This window comes from Lutra lutra, chromosome 10 (assembly GCF_902655055.1).
Source record: "Lutra lutra chromosome 10, mLutLut1.2, whole genome shotgun sequence".
Taxonomy (NCBI): Eukaryota; Metazoa; Chordata; class Mammalia; order Carnivora; family Mustelidae; genus Lutra; species Lutra lutra.
The window spans coordinates 56,655,704-56,678,493 of NC_062287.1; the positions used below are offsets into that span (position 1 = coordinate 56,655,704).

A 22,790-nucleotide genomic window follows, 5' to 3' on the forward strand; every position below is an offset into this window, starting at 1 on the left:
CACAAGTAGACGGAGAGGCAGGCAGAGAGAGAGAGAGAGGGAAGCAGGCTCCCTGCTGAGCAGAGAGCCCGATGTGGGACTCGATCCCAGGACCCTGAGATCATGACCTGAGCCGAAGGCAGCGGCTTAACCCACTGAGCCACCCAGGCGCCCCTTCCCTAGCTATTTTTAAAATTGCACTCTCTCCCCTTAGCGCACTCTGTCCACTGCCCTCAGTGGATTTCTCTATTGCATTTACCAGTATCTAATATTTCTCTATTGCATTTACCAGTATCTAATATTTCTCTATTGCATTTACCAGTATCTAATATACTAATATATTTTACTTTTTAGAAAATTTTGTCTCCTTCACCCCCAACACAAATGCAGGTAGGAATATTGTTCTTGTTCACTGCTGTTCCTCTATCAGGTTTATGTGGGACAGATCGCATTTGGGAAGGAGAGTCGTAGGCAATGTCTTCAGACTGTTTGGGCTTCAGAATCTCCTTGGGAACATAGATTCCCGAGCCCCATCCCAGAGAGCGCATAGAGAATATTGTATACCATGTGAAGGAGTTTGGATTTTATTCCCAAAGCCTTTGAAGAGGGTAACCCATACAACCTGTGTTTTAATAAAGAATATCAGGGATGAGGTAGACTGGATGAAATTTTGGAAAAAGAGACCTCTTGGGACTCTTGTAGTAGTTTAGACAAGAGATTTTAAAACTTAAAACAGACAATAGCAATGAGAAAGGGAGTTGCTGATTGATCAGGTGTGAAAGAGTGGGAGGAATTTAGGATTTTATATATATATATATAAAATTTGTATTATATATATATATATATATGTTTTTCTCTTAGGTGCTAGGTGGATGGATTGTCACTAACTCTGAGACAGGCAATACAGGATGGAAGAATGGGCCTGGGAAAATATGGCGAGTTTAGTTTTGAGTATAGTGGATTTGGAGAAATGTTGAGGAACTAGGGTGTGTGTGGGTATGGATGTGTGGTCGAGTGTTATAATAATTATTGTGAGAAAGATGTGGATTTGGAAGTTACTAGGTTTTATGTATCATGAACTAATCTAGGCAACTGCTAATTGATCTTTTATCTCTATAGGTTTGCCTGTTCTGGAAATTTCATATAAATGGAATTACATAATATGTGGTCTTTTGTGACTGACTTTTTTCACTTAATATAATGTTTTCAAGGTTCATTCATGTTGTATATCATATATCAACACCTTTCTTTTTATTGCCAAATATTTTGTTGTATCAGTGTACCATACTCCGTTTATCCATTTACCAGTTGAACATTTGTTTCCCTCTTTTGACTATTATGAATAATGCTGCTATAAACATTCATGTGGACAAAACATTTTCATTTCTCTGTAGTATATGCTTAGGAGTGGAATTGTTGGATGTTATGGTAACTCTATGTTTAAGAGTTTGAGGAACTGTCAGACTTTTTTCTAAAGGGGTGTATCATTTTACATTCCCACCAGCATTATATGAGGGTTCATTCTCCACATCCTTGCCAACACTACTTGTTATCTTTTTGATTGTAGCCATCTAGTGTATGTGAAGTATCTGATTTGGTTTTGATTTGCATCTTTTCATATGCTTATTGGCCACTTATATAACTTTTTCGAAGAAACGTGTGTTCAGATCCTTTGCCCATTTTTAAATTGGATTAGTGGCCTTTTTATTATTGAGTTAAGAATTCTTTACATATTTTAAATACGAATCCCCTGTCCTATACATTTGACCCTTGAACAGCGCAAGTTTGAACTGTGTGTGTCCACTTACACTCGGATTTTTTACAGTACAGTGCTGTAAATGTATTTTCTTTTCCTTATGATTTTATTAATAACATTTTCTTTTTCTAGCTTGCTTTGTCATAAGAATACAATATGTAATACATATATGAAATATGTGTTAATTGAATGTTTGTTACGGTGAGGCTTCCAGTCAACAGAAGGTTCTTGGTAGTTAGGTTTTTGGGGAGTCAAAAGTTATATGAAATTTTGGACTGCAGAGGGGTTGGGACAGAACCCCTGCATTGTTACAGGGTCAGCTGTTTATGATTTGCAAATTTCTCTCATTCTGTGGGCTTTCACTTTCTTTTTCTTTATTTATTTATTTATTTTTTATAAACGTATAATATATTTTTATCCCCAGGGGTACAGGTCTGTGAATCGCCAGGTTTACACACTTCACAGCACTCACCATAGCACATACCCTCCCCAATGTCCATAATCCCACCCCCCCCAACCCCCCTCCTCCCATCAACCCTCAGTGGCTTTCACTTTCTTAACGGTGTCCTTAAAAGCAGAGTTTTTAGTTTTGGTGATTTGGTTTTTTTTTTTTTTTCTTTTGGTTGTTTGTGCTATTGGTATCCTATTTAAGAAGCCATTGCCAAATCCAAGGTTACAAAGGTTTATGCCTTTATTCTCTTCTTTCCTGTATGAGTTTTATATTTTCAGCTCTTTCATTTAGGTCTTTGATACATTTGGGATACTAGTCTTGACCCTGCCTTTACTTGCTTTGTGACCTTGGACTGTTCATTTGCCTTTTCTCAGCCTCACTTTTTTCATCTGTAACGTGAACGTTGATATATGTTGTATATATAGAACAACAGAAAACAGATCAGTGGTTGTCACAGGCTGGGAATCAGTGGGAGGGTATTAACTACAAAAATGAGAGAATTTTGGGGGGTGGTGAAAATGCTTTATATCTTACTCGTAGGGGAGTTCTTATATGACTATACATTTTTCAGAGCTCACAGAATTGTATATCCGAAAGGGATAAGTTTCACTATATGTAAATTATACTTCAACAAATCTGTTTTTTAAAAAAACAAATCTTAGAACAACTCTATTGTAATATTCTTTCTATTTTGAAGCTAGAGGAAACTGAAGCTCAGAAAGGTGAGTGGACTTGCCTGTGGTACCACATTTGATCCGTGGCAGTTACAGGATTTGAACCTAAATCTGCCTGATCGTAGAGTTTGTGATCTTCTTACTCATTTTTAGCCTGTCCCTGAAACTATTAACAGTGTGTGGATTCTCTTCTGAAAGGTTGACCTTCCCTCGAAAGCCAGGAACCCTTTCTTCCTGTGAGCAGCTTCCCAGACGGGGCTGTCATTGTTAATCTAAGTTTTGAACCCCTGGCAGATCTCACTTCTGTTGGTCATGAGTTGGGCTTGGAATCGATGCTGTTGTGGAGTGCTGCCCAGGCATGATCTCCTTTTGAGGCTTTGGCCTGCATTTTGGAGCAGCAGGAGACCGGTTCCAAAGCTGATGCATTTCTTTGGTTATGAAAAGCAATTTCATACCTTGCCCAATCAGCAACACAAGGTACCTTCTCAGTAGGAGAGTGACCAGATGTTTATAGAGCTAGTTGTACTGCTTAGTACTTCAATAGCCTTGCTTACCCCAGCTTATTTAGCAGAGAACTAGCTGGGCAGGAGAAAGATCCCAGCCACGGAAAGCATACAAGTAGTCTTCGGTGTTGTTGTTGTTGTTGTCACATTACCACGGTCATCATTTACCCCTGCATGCCACCCAACAGTGTGCAATGTATTTTTGACATTCTGACATCTCTCTTAATTCTCCCAGTACCTTTCGGAGAGTGCTTATATTTAGAGAGAGTGTATTACTTGGCTGTATTCTTGGATAACTGTGGCTGCCAGGGTATTTTCTCCTTAAGATGTGCTGAAATATATTATCTCCTGTAACTTTAATCCTCAACTTTTTCTGGTTTCAGTTTGTCAACTGGTGGTAGTTTAGTTGGTTGCCTTGGGGTGATTTGCCTGGGCTGCCCATTGGGTACATTTCAGGAAGTTCTAGCCTTTGAAATTGGCGACATTTCCCTTTTTGCCTGTTTGACCGCCCTACCTTCATCTCCTTGGGAACCTATTTTTACTCTACCTTTCCTTCCAGAACCCTGGTGAGATTTAATTAATTGCAGAGCAATTGTCATCATGCCAGCTGTTCACTGCCTATCTTGACATTTGACTTGTTTCCTATCCTGAGGTGCTACAAGAGAAGTTAATGACCTAAAAAATTGCCCATCCATCATGTGTCCATCATTTTTATGAAGTGTAAATAATGTATTTGTAGAGACAAGTTTTTTAAGTGTGTTGTCCTATATATCAGAGATGGTTCCCTAAACAAGATGGGACAAATTGGCTGGCTAATAGAGTTTAACGACAGATTTTTCCGTTAATCAGGATGGAGAATGTGCTTCATTAAGGTAATTAACAGAGCACTTGTACAGGTGATACTTACTGTACACAAATATCCAAGTTTATTTCTTTCCATTGGATAAATTTTGAAAGAGATCTTGGCTGTGTTTCCTTGTTTGCATTAAAAAGATCAATGGCGGGGCGCCTGGGTGGCTCAGTGGGTTAAGCCGTTGCCTTCGGCTCAGGTCATGATCCCAGGTCCTGGGTTCAAGCCCCACATCGGGCTTTCTGCTCAGCAGGGAGTCTGCTTCCTCCTCTCTCTCTGCCTGCCTCTCTGCCTACTTGTGATTTCTCTCTGTCAAATAAATAAATAAAATCTTAAAAAAAAAAAATCAATGGCAATAAACTTCTATTTTTTCCAAATCTGCTGGTAACTGATATCTTGTCCGCTGCAGGTGCAAAGGATTGGTAAGACACTTGCTTCTCTTCCTAATAGTTCCTAATAGTGCTCATTGTTTGGCTCTTGGGCTCCCCTGGTGAGCAGTAGAAGTGCATCTTTTCCTAGCTCCTGGACTAGCATCCTTAGAATTAGAAAGTACTTCACAGAGTCTAAACTAATTGGTTTTACAGCAGTACATTGGACTTCAGTGAGGCGAAGTGACTTGGCCAGTGCCACACAGTATACTAGTAGCAGAGTCATCTGTGGGATAGTGGGTCTGATTCTGAACTGAAAGGCAAAAGGCCTGTGTTGGCATTAGGCAAGTTGTAGCTCCTCTCTGCTTCTCAGTATGTTCATCTGTATAATGAGCAAAGTGTATAGCATAGGGCCAAGTACAAACAAACGGCTTTTTGTTTAGTCCTCTTTCTGCTGTACCATGTGTTCTCTGTGAGTATAAACTGAAAATTATAGAGGGGAAGCTGGTGTCCGGGAAAATAAGCAGTCAGTAATCAGTGCTGTTTTCTTTGTTTCTCTAAAGGTTTCTCAGTCTTCCGCAATGAACCCAGTGTATAGCCCCGTGCAGCCTGGGGCTCCTTACGGTAACCCGAAGAACATGGCCTACACAGGTGAGTGGTGTGAGAATTATTCTCGTTTGGAAAAATGGTGGTTAAGGACATTACAGGTAACTTGCTGAATGACTTTTGGTGTATTTTACCAGAGCCTCCAAAAGCTCTAATAAAGCTTAGCAACTTATAGAAGAGATATGTCCAGTTCTTACTGGTCCAGTTCTTACAACTAAGCATTATTGAACTGTCAACTAGGGGAAAGGAAGGGAGGTAACATTTAATTATTGAGTACCTACCATAGGCCTGGCCCTGTGATTACTTTCATGTATGTTTAATTTTAATCTTAAAGCAGTCCTTCATGGTACAGCTTCTTATCACCACTTCACAGTTGAGAAAGCCATAGTCATAGTAAGAGACCATGAAACAAAACCAAAAATAGATATTTGAACCCAGGTCTGCTGATTCTGAAGACTAATTCTTTTCCTAAACTGTATACCAAGCTCTTTTCCTATTTTTCTTTGTGTATGTTGTCCCTCTGTCTGGAGTGCCACTTTCCCCTTGAGCTTCACCTTATTCTTTAAGAGCTCAGCTCTGAGCTTAGACAGCATCCTTTCAGGAAGGATTCTCTCCCTTACTTGGTCTTGGGCAAAATTTTTTAACCTTCCAGAGCCTTGGTGCTCCCATTATAAAATGAGGCCGATAGTATTATCTTCCCTCCCTTCCTCCCTTCCTTCCTCCTTTCATCCCTCTATCCTTCCATCCTTCCTTCCTCCCTCCCTTCCTTTCTTTCCTTCATTCTTTCTCATTCTAAGTCTTTTTAAAATTAAATTTCCTTCATTCTTTCTCATTCTAAGTTTAAGTTTTTATAGTTGACACATAATATTACTTTAGTTTCAGGTGTAAAACATACTGATTCAACAAGTCTGTATGTTGTGGTAGGCTCATCACAAGTGTACCCACCATCTGTTACCATATAACACTAATATCACTGACTATGCCTCTGCTGTCCCTTTTATTCATTTTATATCTGGAAGCCTGTGTCTCCCACTCCTCCTGTCCTATTTTGCATCCCCCACCAAACTCCCCTCTGGCAATCATCAGTTGGTTCTCTGTATGTACAAGTCTGTTTCTGCTTTTTGTTTATTCATTTTTTTTTTTAGATTCCATATAAAGTGAAAACATGCACTATTTATCCTTCTCTGTCTGACTTATTTCACGTAGTGTAATATTCTCTGGGTCCATCCGTGTTGTCGCAAATGATAAGATCTTATTCCTTTTTTTTTTTTTTAGATTTTATTTTTTTATTTATTTGACACAGAGAGAGAGAGATCACAAGTAGGCAGAGAGGCAGGCAGAGAGAGGGGGAGGCAGGCTCCCTGCTGAGCAGAGAGCCCGACGTGGGGCTTGATCCTAGGACCCTGAGATCATGACCTGAGCTGAAGGCAAAGGCTTAACCCACTGAGCCACCCAGGCACCCCACTTTTTTTTTAAAGAGTTTATTTACTTATGTGACAGAGAGAGACATAGCAAGAGAGGGAATACAAAGAGGGGGAGTGGGTGAGGGAGAAACAGGCTTCCCGCCGAGCAGGGAGCCCGATGCAGGGCTCAGTCCCAGGACCCTGGGATCATGACCTGAGCCAAAAGCAGCTGCTTAATGACTGAGCCACCCAGGCACCCCAATCTTACTCCTTTTAATGACAAGAAATATTCCATTTATATACTCACACACACCCCATCTTTTTTATCCATTCGTCTGCCAGTGGACATTTGGGTTGCTTCTATAATTTGGCTATTGCAAAAAATACTGCAGCAAACATAGGGGTGCATATATCTTGTCAAATTAGTGTTTTCATTTTCTTTGGGTAAACACACAGTAGTGGAATTACTGGATCATATGGTATTTTTGTTTTTAATTTTTTGAGGAACCTCCATACTGTTTTCCACAGTGTCTACCAATTTACATTCTCATCAACAGTGCACAAAAGATCCTTTTTCTCTACATCCTTACCCACACTTGTTGTTTCTTGTTTTTCTTACTTTAGCAGGAAGTGATATCTCATTATGGTTTTGATTTGTATTTCCCTGATGAGTGATGTTGAGCATCTTTCCATGTGTGTGTTTGCTGTTTTTATGTCTTTGGAAAAATGTCTATTCAGATCTTCTGCCTATTTTTAATTGGATTATTTGATTTTTGGGGTGTTGTGTAAGTTCTGTATATATTTTAGACAGATCCCCTATCCATTTTTAGTTGAATTATTTGGATTTTTGGTGTTGTCTAAGTTCTTTATATATTTTGGATATTAATCCCTTATTGGATGTATCATTTGCAGATATCTTTTCCCATTCGGTAGATTGCCTTTCCTTTTGTTGATGGTTTCCTTCACTGTGCAAAAACTTTTTATTTTGGTGTAGTCCCAGTGGTTTATTTTTGCTTTTGTTTCCCTTGCCTTAGGAGACGTATCTTAGGAGACCCTGCAATGGCTCTTGTCAAAGAGATTACTCTCTGTGTTTTCTTTTCAGAGTTTTATGATTTCAGTCTCACACTTAGGACTTTAATCTATTTGAGTTTATTTTTGTGTATGGTGGAAGAAGGTGGTCCAGGTTTATTCTTTTGTAAAAAGCTGTCCAGTTTTCCCAGTGCCATTTATTAAAGAGACTATCTTTTCCCCACTGTATATTCTTGCCTCCTTTCTCATAGTTTAATTAACCATATAAATACATAAATGTGGGTGTATTTCAGGACTCTTCTGTTCCATCGATCTATGTGTGTCCTTTTGTGTCAGAGTCATACTGTTTTGATTTAGGGGTGCTATCAGGATTAAATGAGATAGTGTAGGCACTGAGCATGTAATATCTGGCACAAAGTAAATGCTTTAAAGTGTTATTTACAAATAAATAAATATGGGTAAAATATGGTAATAGAAGTAAATGAGAAAATGCATTTAGATTGTCTAGCATGGTTCTTAGCATATCATGCACCTTCAAAAATACAGTATTCGTTGGGGTGCCTGGGTGGCTCAGTCCTTAAGCATCTGCCTTAAGCATCATGATCCCAGGGTCCTAGGATCAAGCCCTGCATTGGGCTACCTGCTCAGTGAGAGGCCTGCTTCTCCCTCTCCCACTCACCCTGTTTGTGTTCCCTCTCTTACTGTCCTGTCAAATAAATAAATAAAATCTTAAAAAAAAAATACAGGGCGCCTGGGTGGCTCAGTGGGTTAGGCCGCTGCCTTCGGCTCGGGTCATGATCTCAGGGTCCTGGGATCGAGTCCCGCGTCGGGCTCTCTGCTTGGCAGGGAGTCTGCTTCCCTCTCTCTGCCTGCCTCTCTGTCTACTTGTGATCTCTGTCAAATAAACAAATAAAATCTTAAAAAAAAAATACAGTATTCCAAGGTGAAGGCAACAGTATGTATAAACACATGGGGAAGTAGGAAGGTGTGGTCAGGATACTGTCAGTACTTGAGGTTAGCTGGAGTAGAGTAGAAAAGGGGAATATTTAGGGGGAGCGCGTGGCTGGCTCAGTCAGAAGGGCATGCGACTCTTGATCTCTGTGAGCTCCATCCTGGTTGTGGATATTACTTAAAAAAAATCTTGGGCAGCCTAGGTTGAGCTCCAGACTCTTGGTTTTGGCTCAGATCATGATCTTGGGATTGTGAGATGGAATCCCACATTGGCCTCTGCACTAGGCATAAAGTTTACTTGGAGTCTCAGAACTCCTTATGCACGTCTCCTCCTCCCAGGCTTGCCCATGCATGTGCTAGCTTTCTCTCTCAAATCTTTAAAATAATAATAATAATAATAAAATCTTTATTAAGAAAGAAAGAAAAGGAGAAAAGTGGGAAATGATGTTCAAACAGTAGATGAATAATGATTGTGATGGCAGGAATGGAGGTGGGGAGGTAGAGAGTTTTGGCCCAGAAGAGAGCCATTAGCAGTGAATGGAACGTACTGATTCCTTCTTATAACTTTGTACTTTACTGTGTATTCTGTATAACTTCCTAGACTGAAACTGGAGGGATCTCCAAGAACTCTTTCTCTGATTGTTCCATACTTTGTTATATAAGAACACTAAAGTGGTGCTTCAGAAATTCCTCAAGTATGTGATTTGATTTTTAAAAAATATTTAGCACTATTTTTATAAATATTAAGAAAATACTTAGAACTATTTTTATACACATAAGGTGAACAATGTATAAAGCTTCTAAGAATGCATGTTAATTTAAGTAAAACACCAGTAGTTGCAGCTTCTTATATTTGTAAATCAGGATTTTCTCAATGCGAGGCAACCTAAATAACATTCAGAAATATGTTGGAGGTTGAGCCTGGTAGAATTACAGCTGTTATCACTAACTTTCGATTTCATATGTTTGTGTTTATCACAACAGCCTTATTATCCTATGTAACCTTAATAGTAAATATTTTGAAATTTCTGTTTGAAAATATTTACTATAAACTAAAATTGTTGTATGTTTATTCTATTAAAATTAATTCCAATAAATAGGACCCATTGAGTAGTTGCTCTTTTTCTTCCCTCTTTAGTGTCTCAGCAACCTAAGTCCCTTTGGCAGAGAGGACTGAGCTACTCTGGCAGACGGAGCCCAGGGGAATCCTGTGGGTTTCCTGTGATCTTGGCTGCCTTCATTCTCACTTAATTGCTAAAATTGAGAAAGAAGAGAACAGTTGCATTTATCTATTGATTTGCTCAAAAAAGATTAGGCAATGTGATATATTGGAAAGGAAATGGACCTTGTTTCTACTTGGCACATGGTAGAACTTGGTAAGTGTATTTTGATTGAATGCATAACAACCAGATTCAAATCCCAGCTCTGTTAAATAATAGCTAGGTGACTTTGGGCAAGCTGCTTAACCTCCCTAAATTTAAATGTCTGTTATAAAATGGGATAATATTACTTATTCCGTAGGATAGTTGTGAGAATTAAATGAGATAATTAGTATTCTTCCCAAGGGAAAGAGGGAAGACTTGTTTCTACTAAGTCTGAAACTATATTTTAATTTCTCTGCTACAGATTCTAGGACCACATAGGAAAATTAACCCCACACAAGTAGAATAAATTGACTTCACACAAGCCAAAGCTCCAAATTCTTACGGAAACTTTCTTTTTTTTAATCTAAGCTTCTAATCTAAGTTGTCTCTCTGTACTTTTGAGTCTTTTTTTTTTTTTTTTAAATGACAGTGTAACTCCTCTAAGGTCCAAGCTTTATGGAGGGGAATTTCAGTTCCAACTCATGGCCTCTCCAGGGCCTAAAGCCTCCTCTCCCACCCCCAGTGGCTATAAAAATCAAGCCCTTTAATTGCCCAGACCAAAAACCTTCCCACAGCAGTTCAACATTGGCTGTGAGAGTTCCTGATTTTTAATTTTCTCTTCAATTTTTCACCCCTGGGATTTCTTTTTCTTTCATAAAAATCTCAACTCTGTGGGGCTCCTGGGTGGCTCAGTCAGTTAAGCGTCTGCCTTTGGCTCAGGTTATGATCCCAGTGTCATGGGTTTGAGCCCCTTATTGGGCTCTCTGGTCAGCAGAGAGCCTGCTTCTCCCTACCCCTCTGCCTACTTCTCCCTTTCCCTGCCTATTTCTCCCCCTGTTTGTGCTCTTTCTCTCTGTCAAATAAATAAATAGAATCTTCTTTAAAAAATCTCAACTCTGCCTATGTTTGTTATATAACATGAAATGTTTTATATTTTATCCAGCTTTTCCAGGTGTTAGGTAGTAGGCAAATTTTCAGGTTATCTTCTCCTCCATAGTGCTGGAAATAGAAGACCCAAGTAAGATAATTTGTAAACAGATGCCAAATATCATGCATTAAAGCAAATTTTTGTTATTGTTAGTAATAGCAATGGTTATGTTAAAGATTATTATTTGGCAAACACATGCTAAGTACTTTTTATGTATGAATTACAATCTTAACATAAACCTCATAGTACTCGTTTTTTACTGTTAAAGAAATTGGTAGTTTAATTCAGGTTTTAAGACTTGCCCAGTGTATATTGCTCCCAAAAGATGAGGGAAAGAGGTCTTTGTGATTTCAAAGTGTACATGCTTCCTTATAGTAAACTGATCTGTCTTAAAATATGTACTCTTTTCACTCTTTCCAGTGATAAGCTAGTTGAGAGGGTTGTTTTACAGTCTCAGAGGTTTTAGGACTAGGGATCCTCATCTTTGAGGGGCTAGAAGGCTGCTCCTGGCCAGCAGTTTGGGGTCGACTAGTGTAGTGTAGTAGAAGGAAAAATGGAAGTTCAAGTGCATTGTGGTATCATCTGCTTCAGAGGTAATGGGGTAGTGCCACAGGGAACAGATGTTGGGAAAACTCCTGATTTGAAATTCTCTGTGAAATCTGAGAGGGAAATAAAATATAATTTCACAGTTAATGATTCCAACACCAGTTCTAATGTATGGGGCTTTTCCTCATACCACACAGTTCTCCGATACCAGCTGGGTGTCCTATAATTCAACTCAATTCTGAGATATCTCCCTGGCAATAGCATGTGATTCCACAGGTTGAAGGCTCATTCCCACAACTGTCCTCACTTCTGATGCTAATTGCAAGTCCATGGTGTTGCCTGTGCTTTTGACTGATAGCCTGTAAGTCAGAGGTTCCCACAACCACTGCCTTGGGTTCAAATAATCTTCTAGAATGGCTCATAGGACACAGGAAACCAGTTTACTCACTAGATTACTGGCTTATTATAAAAGGATGTTATTCAGGATTGGGTAGATGGAAGACAAGCATAGGGCAAGGAATGTAAAAACGGGCATGAAGCTTCCGTGCCTGCTCTGAAGGGTGCCATTCTCCTAACCCCTCCATGTGTTTACCAACCTGTAAGCTCTCCAAACCTTGTCCTTTTTGGAGACTTCATTACGTAGGCACCATTGATCAAACCACTCGCCATTGGCAATTGATAGGTCAATTGCCTCTCCCCATAGGTCAGGGATTGGATAGGACTGAAAGTTCCAACTTTCCAATCACATTGTTGGTTCCCTGGCAACCAGCCCCCATTGCTTTCCAGAAGTCATCTCATTAACATAAAGTCAGGTGTGCTTGAAAGGAGTTTGTTATGAATATCAAGGTATCTTTATGGCTCTTACCACTTAGAAAATTCCAACGGTTTTAGGAACTCTGTTCCAGGAATGAAGACGAAGAGCAAATGTATATTTCCTATTATAAGTCACAGCATCACAGCAATAGTGTGTATTCCAGCAAAAAGCTATCTTAAAGCCAGTTGACAGTATTGTCTCTCCTCCTTTTTAAAGTTCCTTTACTGAGTGCTTACTGTGTGCCAAAAACTGAGCTCAGTGTTTTACAGTTAATATTTTTATACTTGCAACAGTCCTATGAAGTGGTTATAATTAGCTCCTTATGCATCTTGGAAAGGAGAATTTAGAGAATATGTTCACATACTTGAAAACACTTAAAGCATAGATAGTGTAATCAACTCTGTTTGTGTCCCCCCAGATTTATATGTTGAGGCTCTAATTCCCCATGTGATGGTATTTGAAGAGGGAACCTTTCTGAGATAATTAGGTTTGGGTGAGGTCATGAGAATGGGGCCCTCATGAAGGGGTTACTGCCCTTATAAAAAGAGGAAGAGACACCAGAGCTCACTCCCTGCCATGTTAGGACACAGCAAGAGGGCTGCCATTAGCAAGGCAGGAAAAGAACCCTCACTAGAACCCAATTGGGCTGGCGTTCTGATCTCATACTTCCATCCTCCAGACAGTGAAAAATAAATGTCTGTTGTTTAAGCCACTCAGTTTGTGGTATTTTATTATGGCCACCTTAGCTGGTTAATAAATACCCTTTACATAGATTTACTATGTCAGGGAGCTCTACAGAATGGGGCATTTCTTTTTCTGAAAGGCCTCAGAACCTTTCTCAGAAGTTTGCATTGTAGACAAGACCTAAATTATTCTTCACACTTTTTTTTTTTTTTTTTCTTTTCTTGAAATGTTCTGATGGTAAGAGATCTCAAATAGGTGCTGAAAAGAGGACAGGTTTTGAAGTCTGTCAGATCTGGGTTGGAATGTAGGCTCTGCCTCTAATTAGCTGTAGGACTTTGGGCAAGTTACTTAATTTTTCTCAATCTTTGTTTCCTCAACTCTAAAATGGGGTAGTGATGTATACAGATGATTGGTTCACAGGTCCATGAAAATGTTTATGATGTCTCAGATACCATGCTGGGCTCATAGTTGGCGCTCAGTTCACAGCTGAGTTAGTTATTAACAGAGTTTGTTATTTAGATTCTGCCACTTAAAAATTATGTGATGGCAGATAAATTATTAAACTTTTCAGGCCTTAGTAATCATCTGAAAAAGAAAAAGAAAAGCATTAGAACTTTATTCTTCACAAGACAGCTGAGAGTCATAAATGTAACAGGGCCAGCCATTGACTTGTAGTGAAGTTTCCAGAACCAAACTAGAAAGAATTCTGAACAGATAGACCTCTTAAAGTATCCCATCGTTTTAGATGGAGAAGTGTTTTTGCAGGAAATACTGGGGCTGGGTCTCCCTATTTCGGGTCTGTGTATTTATTGTCTCTCTACCACAGAGTAACAACCAAGGTTTCATCCTTGAAAATCTTCCTTGTCTATATCCTCTCCTGGCTACTACTCAATCCTCTGCTGGCCCATACTAGGTCATGTGCTCTCCCCTCTCTTGTGCTGGGCCCTAAATGAATTCCCTGCTTTTATCTAGCGGCAAATGTCTGTTTAAATACTTCAAATACCCTAACAAAACACATGATGCTCAAGGTTGGAAAATTAGGAAATTGATATGTTCAAAGACTTCAGTGTCATTTTCAGGTTTTTTTCTAGAGTTTTTTTTTTTTTTTTTTTTGCTTAGAAACAATTTAAGAAACATATTTGTATTTGACACAATTTTTCAGCCAAGGGACCTTGATAATTAAGCTGACAGCCTACAGATACAATGAATAATCTGGTATACTAGTGAGATTAAAAAAGAATATCTGTCTCTGCAGTGACCCAAGCCCTGCACCCTTCACCTTCCTTTGTGAAGATCACCTGATAGAGGTTTTAAGACTGACAAGTTTGTTCTTTGCAAAGAACTTTTTTGGGGGGTTTTCCCTCATATTTTTTTTTAAATTTTTAAAAGATTTTATTTATTTATTTGACAGAGATCACAAGTAGGCAGAGAGGCAGGCAGAGAGAGATGGAGAAGCAGGCCCCCTGCCGAGCAGAGAGCCCAATGTGGGACTCGATCCCAGGACCCTGAGATCATGACCTGAGCTGAAGGCAGAGGCTTAACCCACTGAGCCACCCAGGCACCCTTATTTCTTATAACAAGTCTAGAGAGATAGTCTCTGTTTTCCAGATGAAACGACTAGGGGTCAGCTTTCCCAAGGTCACACGGTATAGCAAAGCTGAAACTCCGGATTTTCTGCATTACAAAGCAAGGGCTTTTATTGCTCTAGCCTACTTGGCTATACCTTGGACACCATAGAGATTAGGATCTTAGATGAGCCTGGGAAATAGATTTCGATTCCTGCAACTGCTCCACAAAACCCCCTTCTGATACTCAAACTGATCTCTACTCAGAAAAGATTTCTCAGGTCAAGTTTTTCGTCCATGACTAAAAAATGTCTCTAAGAAGAATTCTTATTAACTGTTCTCAATATGGTTACTAGTAATCTCCTTGTTTTGAATCCAGTGGACCCTTGTCAGCCTTCATCTTAATTTGGCACCCCTATATCATTTGATGCTCCAGATTCATCCCTTCTGGAAGTTTTCTCTTTCTTTGCTTTTCATTGATTACAATATAGTTTTTCTGTTTGTTTATTTTTCCTTTTTTTTTTTTTCTTTCTTCTTCTCTGGCTGTTCTTGAATCTGTCTGCTTTCCAGTTTTTCTATCCCCACTCACTCAGGAAACGTTGGTGTTGCCAAAGAGCCCAATTTCTCTTTCACCTTAGTTCCAGCTACTATCTGTAGGCTGATGATTCATAAACTCTAGCTCTGCAGCAAAACCTCTCTTCTGAGCCTCAGACCAGTTTATCCAGCTGTCTTCTGAACATCTCCATAAATGTCTCATTCTTTGCTCAGATATATCATGTCTAAAACTGAGCCTATTATCTTTCCCTGTAACTCCCCTTTACTTTTATCAATTTGTAATAGGTACCATCCTTCACCTATCCCCTCAAATCAGAAACATAAGCGTCATTCTTGATATCCCTTTTTCTTTTGCCTTCTAAAGTTAGATACTAAGTCCTATCCTTTTTTTTTTTTTAATTTTTTGTTTATTCTGGAGAGAGAGAGAATATGTGACTGGAGGCGGGGGGGAGCAGAGGGAGAGAGAGAATCTCAAGCTGACTCTCCGCTGAGCACTTCTGTGTTTAGTCCCAGGATTCTGAGATCATGACCTGAGCTGAAGTCAAGAGTTGGCTGCTGAACCTACTGAACCTCCCAGGCACCCCAGTCCCACTTTTTAAAAATTGTGGTAAAATACATATAACATAAAATTATTTGCTGTCTTAATCATTTTTAAGGGTACAGTTCAATCACATTATGTACATTCAAATTGTTGTGCAAGCATCATCACCATCCATACATAGAAATCTTTTCATCTTACAAAACTGAATCTGTACACCCATGAAATAACAGTTCCTTATTCTCCCCCTTTTCCCAGCCTCTGGCAACCACCATTCTGTATACTGTGTGTCTCTATGAATTTGACTACTCTATATACCTCCTACAGATGGAATCATACAGTATTTGTCCTTTTATTTCACTCACCATAATATCCTCAAGGTTGTTCTATGTGTAATATGTGTCAGCATTTCCTTCCTTTTTCAGGCTGAATAATATTCCCTTGTATGTTTAAGCCACGTTTCTTACTTCATCTCTCAATGAAATGAACACTGGGTTGCTTTCACTTTTGAACTATTATGAATATACTGGCTATGAACTTGGGTGTGCAAATATCTCTTTGAAACCTTGCTTTCAGTTCTTTTGAGTATATGTCTAGAGGTAGAATTGCTAGATCATATGGCAGTTCTGTTTTTAATTTTCTGAGGACCCTCAATATTGTTTTCCACAGCAACTGCACCATTTTATACTCCTACTAGCAGGGCACAAGTGTTCTACATCCTTGCCAACTTGTTTTTTATTTTTTATTTTTTAAAATTTATTTTTTAAAGACTTATTTATTTGAGAGAGAGGGAGAGAGAGACTCCAAGCCTGGCTACATAGATAATGTACGGGGTTTGAGGACAGCTCTTCCTTACTAAGAAGCTCAAAGGAATTGCCAGACTTCAATTATAATTGTTCCCCCCAAAAAAGAAAATTTCCTATAAACCAAGTTTCTCTGGGGATCTGTGCTATCTCTACATAATTTCATAAGTTGAAAAGTCTCCCTGTTCAATCTGATCCATCCAGAGGGGTTGACCAGTCACAACAGATTGCCCAGATTAAATGTCCTACGTCTCAGTTCATTCACCTACAAAGCAAGAACAATTTCTTCCACACTGGCCACCTGTCCCAGACTCTCCTTGCCATGGCAGATGGCTACTCACTTTTTCCTTCCTTCCCTTCCTTTTTCAAAATTTACCGAGAGTCTGTTCTGTACCAATCCCTGTCCCAGGTACTGGTGAAATATATGCATACCTCGGAGATATTGCAGGCTCCATTCCAGATCACCGCAATAAAGTAAATATTGCAATGAAGTGAGTCAAACAAATTTTTCTGTTTCCCAGTGCATATAAAAGTTATGTTTGGAGGTGCCTGGGGGGCTCAGTCAGTTAAGCATCCAACTCTTGATTTCAGCTCAGGCCATGACCTCAGGGTGTGAGATGGAGCCCACTCAATGGAGAGTCTGCTCAAGTTTCTATCTGCCCCTCCGCCTGCTTGCTCCCCACTCTCTCTTTCTCTCTCTCACAAATAAATCTTTAAAAAAAGAAAAAGTTATGTTTACACTATATTGTAGTCTATTAGGTGTGCTACAGTAGCATTATGTCTAAAAAAGAAAATGTGTAGGGGCACCTAGGTGGCTCAGAGGGTTAAGTCTCTGCCTTCGGCTCGGGTCATGGTCCCAGGGTCCTCGGATCTAGCCCCGCGTCGGCCTCTCTGCTTGGCGGGGATCCTGCTTCCCCTTCTCTCTCTGCCTGCCTCTCTGCCTACTTGTGATCTCTCTGTCAAATAAATAAATAAGATAAAATCTTTAGAAAAAAATGTGTATACCTTAATTAAAAAATTTTATTTCTAAAAAAATATAAACCATCATCTGAGCATTCAGCAAGGACTAATCAGCAATCACAGATCACCATAACAAATTTAATAATGAAAAAGTTTGAAGTGTTGTGAGAATAACCAAAATGTGACACAGAAACATGAAGCAAGCAAGTGCTGTTGGCAAAATCATACTGAGACTTGTCACAAACCTTCAGTTTATTTTAAAAAATGCACTATTTGTAAAGTGCAATAAAATGAGGTATGCCTATAATGATGGCTAACAACAAAACAATGCTTTAGGACCTAATAAGAGCATAACTTTATACCAGATGTTTTACACATGAGTGTCTTGGAAAGTAAAAAAGCAGTATAAGGTGAATAAAAAGAGAACTAGTTTAGCTTCCAAAGTTTTGGGTTCTATTCCAACTTTAGTATCTATCAGTCCATCTATCTCTCTAAAAAATGCTTAGTATTCATGGCACGTCAGGGACTGAGTACTAGAAACACGGAATTAAATCAGGTATTGAATTTATGGTGAACTGTAATAAGTGTTTTCCTTAGGTAGTTATGAGACCTCAGGTTCCTCACCTGAGAAGAGGATTGGACCTGATGATCTCTAGTGAAACTATAGTTCTAAATAAAAACATATTGCCAGCCACCCTCTGGAATAAAAATATAAATACATAAGATGAGTGGGAAATGGGCTGGAGGTATCTGAATGGTCAGGTCATAAAAACCTTCTCTTGCCAGCTAAGGAGTTTGGATTTCAACCAAAGGCAATGAGGTATCATCAAGGGGTTTTAAGTACTGGAATGAGGTGGTCTAATTTTCAAGTTAGAAAAATTATTTTGGCTGCTATGTAAAGAATGCACTGGGGAGAAAGTATGTGACAAGGCAGGAAGACCAGTTAGGGGAAAATATAAATAATTCAAGAAAGAGTAATAATGGCCTGATAAGGGTAGGAAGGATGGAAGAGAAACGTCAAATCTGAGAAATGTAAAAGGTTTTATAAAAAATAAAAATAAAAAGTGTGTTGCCTGGCTGGCTCATTTGGTTAAGCTACTGACTTTTCAGCTCAGTTCATGATCTCTGGGTCCTGGAATCAAGCTGCACATTGGCCTCCATGTTCAGGGGTATCTGCTTGCAGGTTCTCTCCCTCCCTCCCTATCTGCCACTCTCTCTCTCTCTCAAATAAATAAATCTTTTTTAAAAATAATTTTTATTTTTTTATTAACATATAATGTATTATTAGCCCCAGGGATACAGGTCTGTGAATCTCCAGGTTTACATACTTCACAGTACTCACCATAGCACATACCTTCCCCAATGTCCATAACCCCACCACCCTCTTCCTACCCCACTCCCAATAAATAAATCTTTAAAACAAACGAAAACTGACTCTCTAATGACAGATTTTCTCTGAAGCTTGAGAAAAGGGGCCCACAAGACCCCTGATAATGACGAATAAGAGGTAGAATACTTTACAACTTAGAAAATTATTTTTTTTAAGATTTTATTTATTTATTTGACACAGAGAGAGCACAAGCAGGGGGGAGCAGCAGGTAGAGGGAGAGAGAGAAGCAGGCTTCCGGGCCTCAATCCCAGCACCCTGGGAGTTATGACCTGAGTTGAAGGCAGATGCTTAACTCCCTGAGCCACACAGGTGTCCCACAACTTAGGAAATTCTTTACCATTTGCAATTTCATTGAGTCCTTACAACGGTGCTGTGTGGTAGAAATTTTTTTTTTTAAGATTTTATTATTTATTTGACAGAGATCACAAGTAGGCAGAGAGGCAGGCAGAGAGAGAAGGGGAAGCAGGCTCCCCGCCGAGCAGAGAGCCCGATGTGGGGCTCGATCCCAGGATGCTGGGATCATGACCTGAGCCAAAGGCAGAGGCTTTAACCCACTGAGCCACCCAGGTGCGTAGAAATTTTTATTAAAACATCCATTTTACAGACAAGGACTCAGAAGGGTTAATAAATATGCACAAGTTCACACTGTTAGTAAATTGCAAGGCCACAACTAGAGCTTACATTTACTTGACTCCAAATCCAAATGCACTGCTCTTCCTACTCCACCAAGATGTCAAGCAAGGTCTCTCTGGGTTTTGGGGAGAACATAAGCAGTGTGTCTGCCTTTGATATATTGTGTGTGAGGTCAACAGAAAAAGCATATGGATTAAATCTTGTTTGGGCAAGAATCAGGCTCATTAAACTAATTTGCTGTTTGTTTATGACTGATTCACTTTGGTGGATCACAAAATTATTCCCTGCTTCTGTAGAAAAGATCAACCTTGGGGCGCCTGAGTGGTTCAGTGGGTTAAAGCCTCTGCCTTCGGCTCAGGTCATGATCCCAGGGTCCTGGGATCGAGCCCTGCATCGGGCTTTCTGCTCAGCAGGGAGCCTGCTTCCTCCTCTCTCTCTGCCTGCCTCTCTGCCTACTTGTGATCTCTGTCTGTCAAATAAAAATAAATAAATAAAAATAAAATAAAAAAGAAAAAGAAAAGATCAACCTTTTCTCCCAAAGAAAGCATTGTTGGTGGTGGTATTGCTTTATTATTCCCCTCCTCCTTCTTCGCTTCCTGTTGTCTGTAGGAGTTGTTAATTTATTTGATTTCTTTCTAGACTGTGGGCTCCTTGAGGGCAGCAGTCATGTACCTCCTGTGTCTAGAACAGAACAGGTGGTTAGTTACTTACTAAATATTCATTTGATTAAGTTGTTAATCATTATATTTTCATTATGTTTATATTAATTATAATGTTACTGTTGCTGTTGATACTTATTACAGTAATAGCTACCAGTAATGACTATCAGTCTGGCGTGCCAGACACTTTACAGACATTGTCTCCAGTTCTCTTAATAATCATATAAGGAAGAACTATTATCATTATGCATGTGAGGGAATAAGGTTCAAATATAAATATATGTATTTGTGTTTGAACCATATATATATATATATATATATATATATATATATATATATTAAAGATTTTGTTTATTTATTTGAGAGCGAGCATGAATAGGGGTAGAGGCAGAAGGAGAGGGAGAAACAGACTCCCCGCTGAGAATGGAGCCCTGTGTGGAGCTTGGTCCTGGGATCATGACCCAAGCCAAAGGGAAATGCTTAACCAATTGAGCCACCCAGGAACCCCAGGTTCAACTATATTAAGTAACTTGCCCAAGGTCATGTAAGCTTATAAGCGTCACCTTAAGTGTGAAATATAAGTAGACTTAATTTTTTTTTACTTTATTGCAGCAAAATATACCTAAAATCTACCATTTCAACCATTTTTAAGTGTATAATTTATTGACATTAAGTACCTTTACAGTGTTGTGTAACCATCCCCAGTATTTCCAGAACTTTTTCATCATCCCAAACAGAAATTCTGTGGCCATGAAATAATAATTCCCCATTCCCCCTCCCTCTAGAACCTCTAATCTCAGTCTAAGTGAATTTGCCTATTTAAAATATTTCACATAAGTGGAATCATATAATATTTGTCCTTTTATTTGGCTTATTACACTTAGCATAATGTTTTTAGGGTTCACCCATGTTGTAGTGTGTATCAAAACTTCATTCCTTTTTGTGGCTGAATAATAATATTCCATACAGTGTATCTGCCACATTTTATTTATTCATTTCTTTAAATCTTCTGGAATAAACTTCAGCCAGTGGAGGTTGGACCATGGCTGCCAGCCTCTGTGCCTGCCCCTCAGCCATCAAAAGCAGTCATCAACAAAGATGTATGTAAACCCTGTATTTGGAGGACAAGTCCCTTCTTGCCCACCCTAGATGAAAAAACTGACACAAGGGAGGTTAAATTACTTTTCCAAGGTCATAAAGGATTTCATTAGTTTTGCCAGATTTTAAAAACCCAGCTCTGACCTTTATGCCGTGCTGAATGAGGGGAAGACCTAGAATAAAATTGTTTTATTTTGGCTCAGTTTTCGCATTCAAAAAATGAGGTTGCTCTGCAGGTTGCTTTAGGAGCTGTTAAAGGGAAAAGTAAGCCAACTGGGTGCCCCCTTGCCCTCCGGTAGAGATCTGCTCATGCCTATTTTATATACTAGACTTCCAGATAAGATTTTTATCTGGCCAAAAATGATCTGCTGCTGTAGCAGGGAGCTAAATGAACTGCTCAAGATGAACTCTGACCTTCCAATTTTCTTAGACATTCTGTTCTTCAAATTGTAAGATTATTAGTTTTGTGAAGACACATATAAAGTGACGGTGTGTCCTTTGTGTGTATTGCTTCTCTACGGACTCCCCACCTTAACCAGCACAGATTAAGAAGAGGAAGGACACAGACATGTAAGGAGACGGTTACAGTACACTGAGACAAATGCTATGGCAAAGGGATGTGCAACTATGTTCTAAGAGTCTAACATAATAAATAGATGTACAGATTGCTATGAAAACTTATTGGGTAAGTGGGAGAGGCCACAACTCTGGCAGAGGTTGGTGTTGGGAAAGCCTTCTGAGAAATCAAGCATGGAACTAGGTCTTGAAGCACAAGGAGGAAGTAAGTTCTAGGTCTGCTGCTAAGGACTCAAGATACTAGACAAGACCTGCCCATCTCTCTTGTCTTCCCTTCCCATCCAGGTTGAGGGGCTTAGAAGAGTGGCTTAGAAAAGATTAATGTTTAGCAGTTCCCCTTCCAGCTCTAACATTCTGGGCATTGATTTATAAATTTTTGTGAGCTCTGTTTCATTATAAAACAACTGGCAAACTCATTCCCTTAATCTATTTCTTTTGCCTCTTCTTGAACAAAATTTTCTTTGCCCCTTCTTGGAGTCCCTGGGCTTAATGAAGAGTTCAGAAACAGGGAAAATGAGGTGAGCTGAGAACTGTCTCCTGGTGGCTGTACCTTTTGTCAGCCTAGGGCTTCTTACCCCAGAGCTCTTGACGTTCTTGGGCAAGATCACTATGAAACCATGAAAACTTTTTCACAAATATCCTTCTGTGAAAGGTCAGCTATTGCCATAGCCACCACCAGTGCCCTTGTCCTGCCCATTAAGCTCCTGCAATTTAATTTAATTTTTTTAAAAGATTTTATTTATTTATTTGACAGAGAGATCACAAGCAGGCAGAGAGGCAGGCAGAGAGAGAGGAGGAAGCAGGCTCCCTGCTGAGCAGAGAGCCGGATGTGGGGCTCGATCCCAGGACTCTGAGATCATGACCTGAGCCGAAGGCAGCGGCTTAACCCACTGAGCCACCCAGGCACCCCTAATTTAATTTTCTATTAGTTATTTATTGTTCTCAATCAATGGAAATACAATTTTGTGGCCATGAGTAAAGTTGAAAATTGGTGGGATATTGATAAAGGACATGAAGAGCTTTTGGCAATGCTATATAGATTCTCATTGGAATGAGTTCTGTTGTTTAATATAGTGGGGAGAGTCCCCGGTAGAAGTTAGAAGGCCT

General features: G+C 39.5%; 1 protein-coding gene across 5 annotated transcripts in view; it reads left to right on the forward strand.

The window, feature by feature from the left end:
- FAM168A (family with sequence similarity 168 member A) overlaps nt 1–22,790 on the forward strand; it is a 243,745-nt gene that overhangs the window by 173,490 nt on the left and 47,465 nt on the right. For all 5 annotated transcript variants that reach the window (XM_047693717.1, XM_047693716.1, XM_047693719.1 and 2 more), the window contains exon 2: nt 5,145–5,232. In XM_047693717.1, coding sequence (XP_047549673.1) covers nt 5,163–5,232 — 70 coding nt within the window. In that variant the 5' untranslated portion in view covers nt 5,145–5,162. The remainder of the gene's footprint in view (nt 1–5,144; nt 5,233–22,790) is intronic.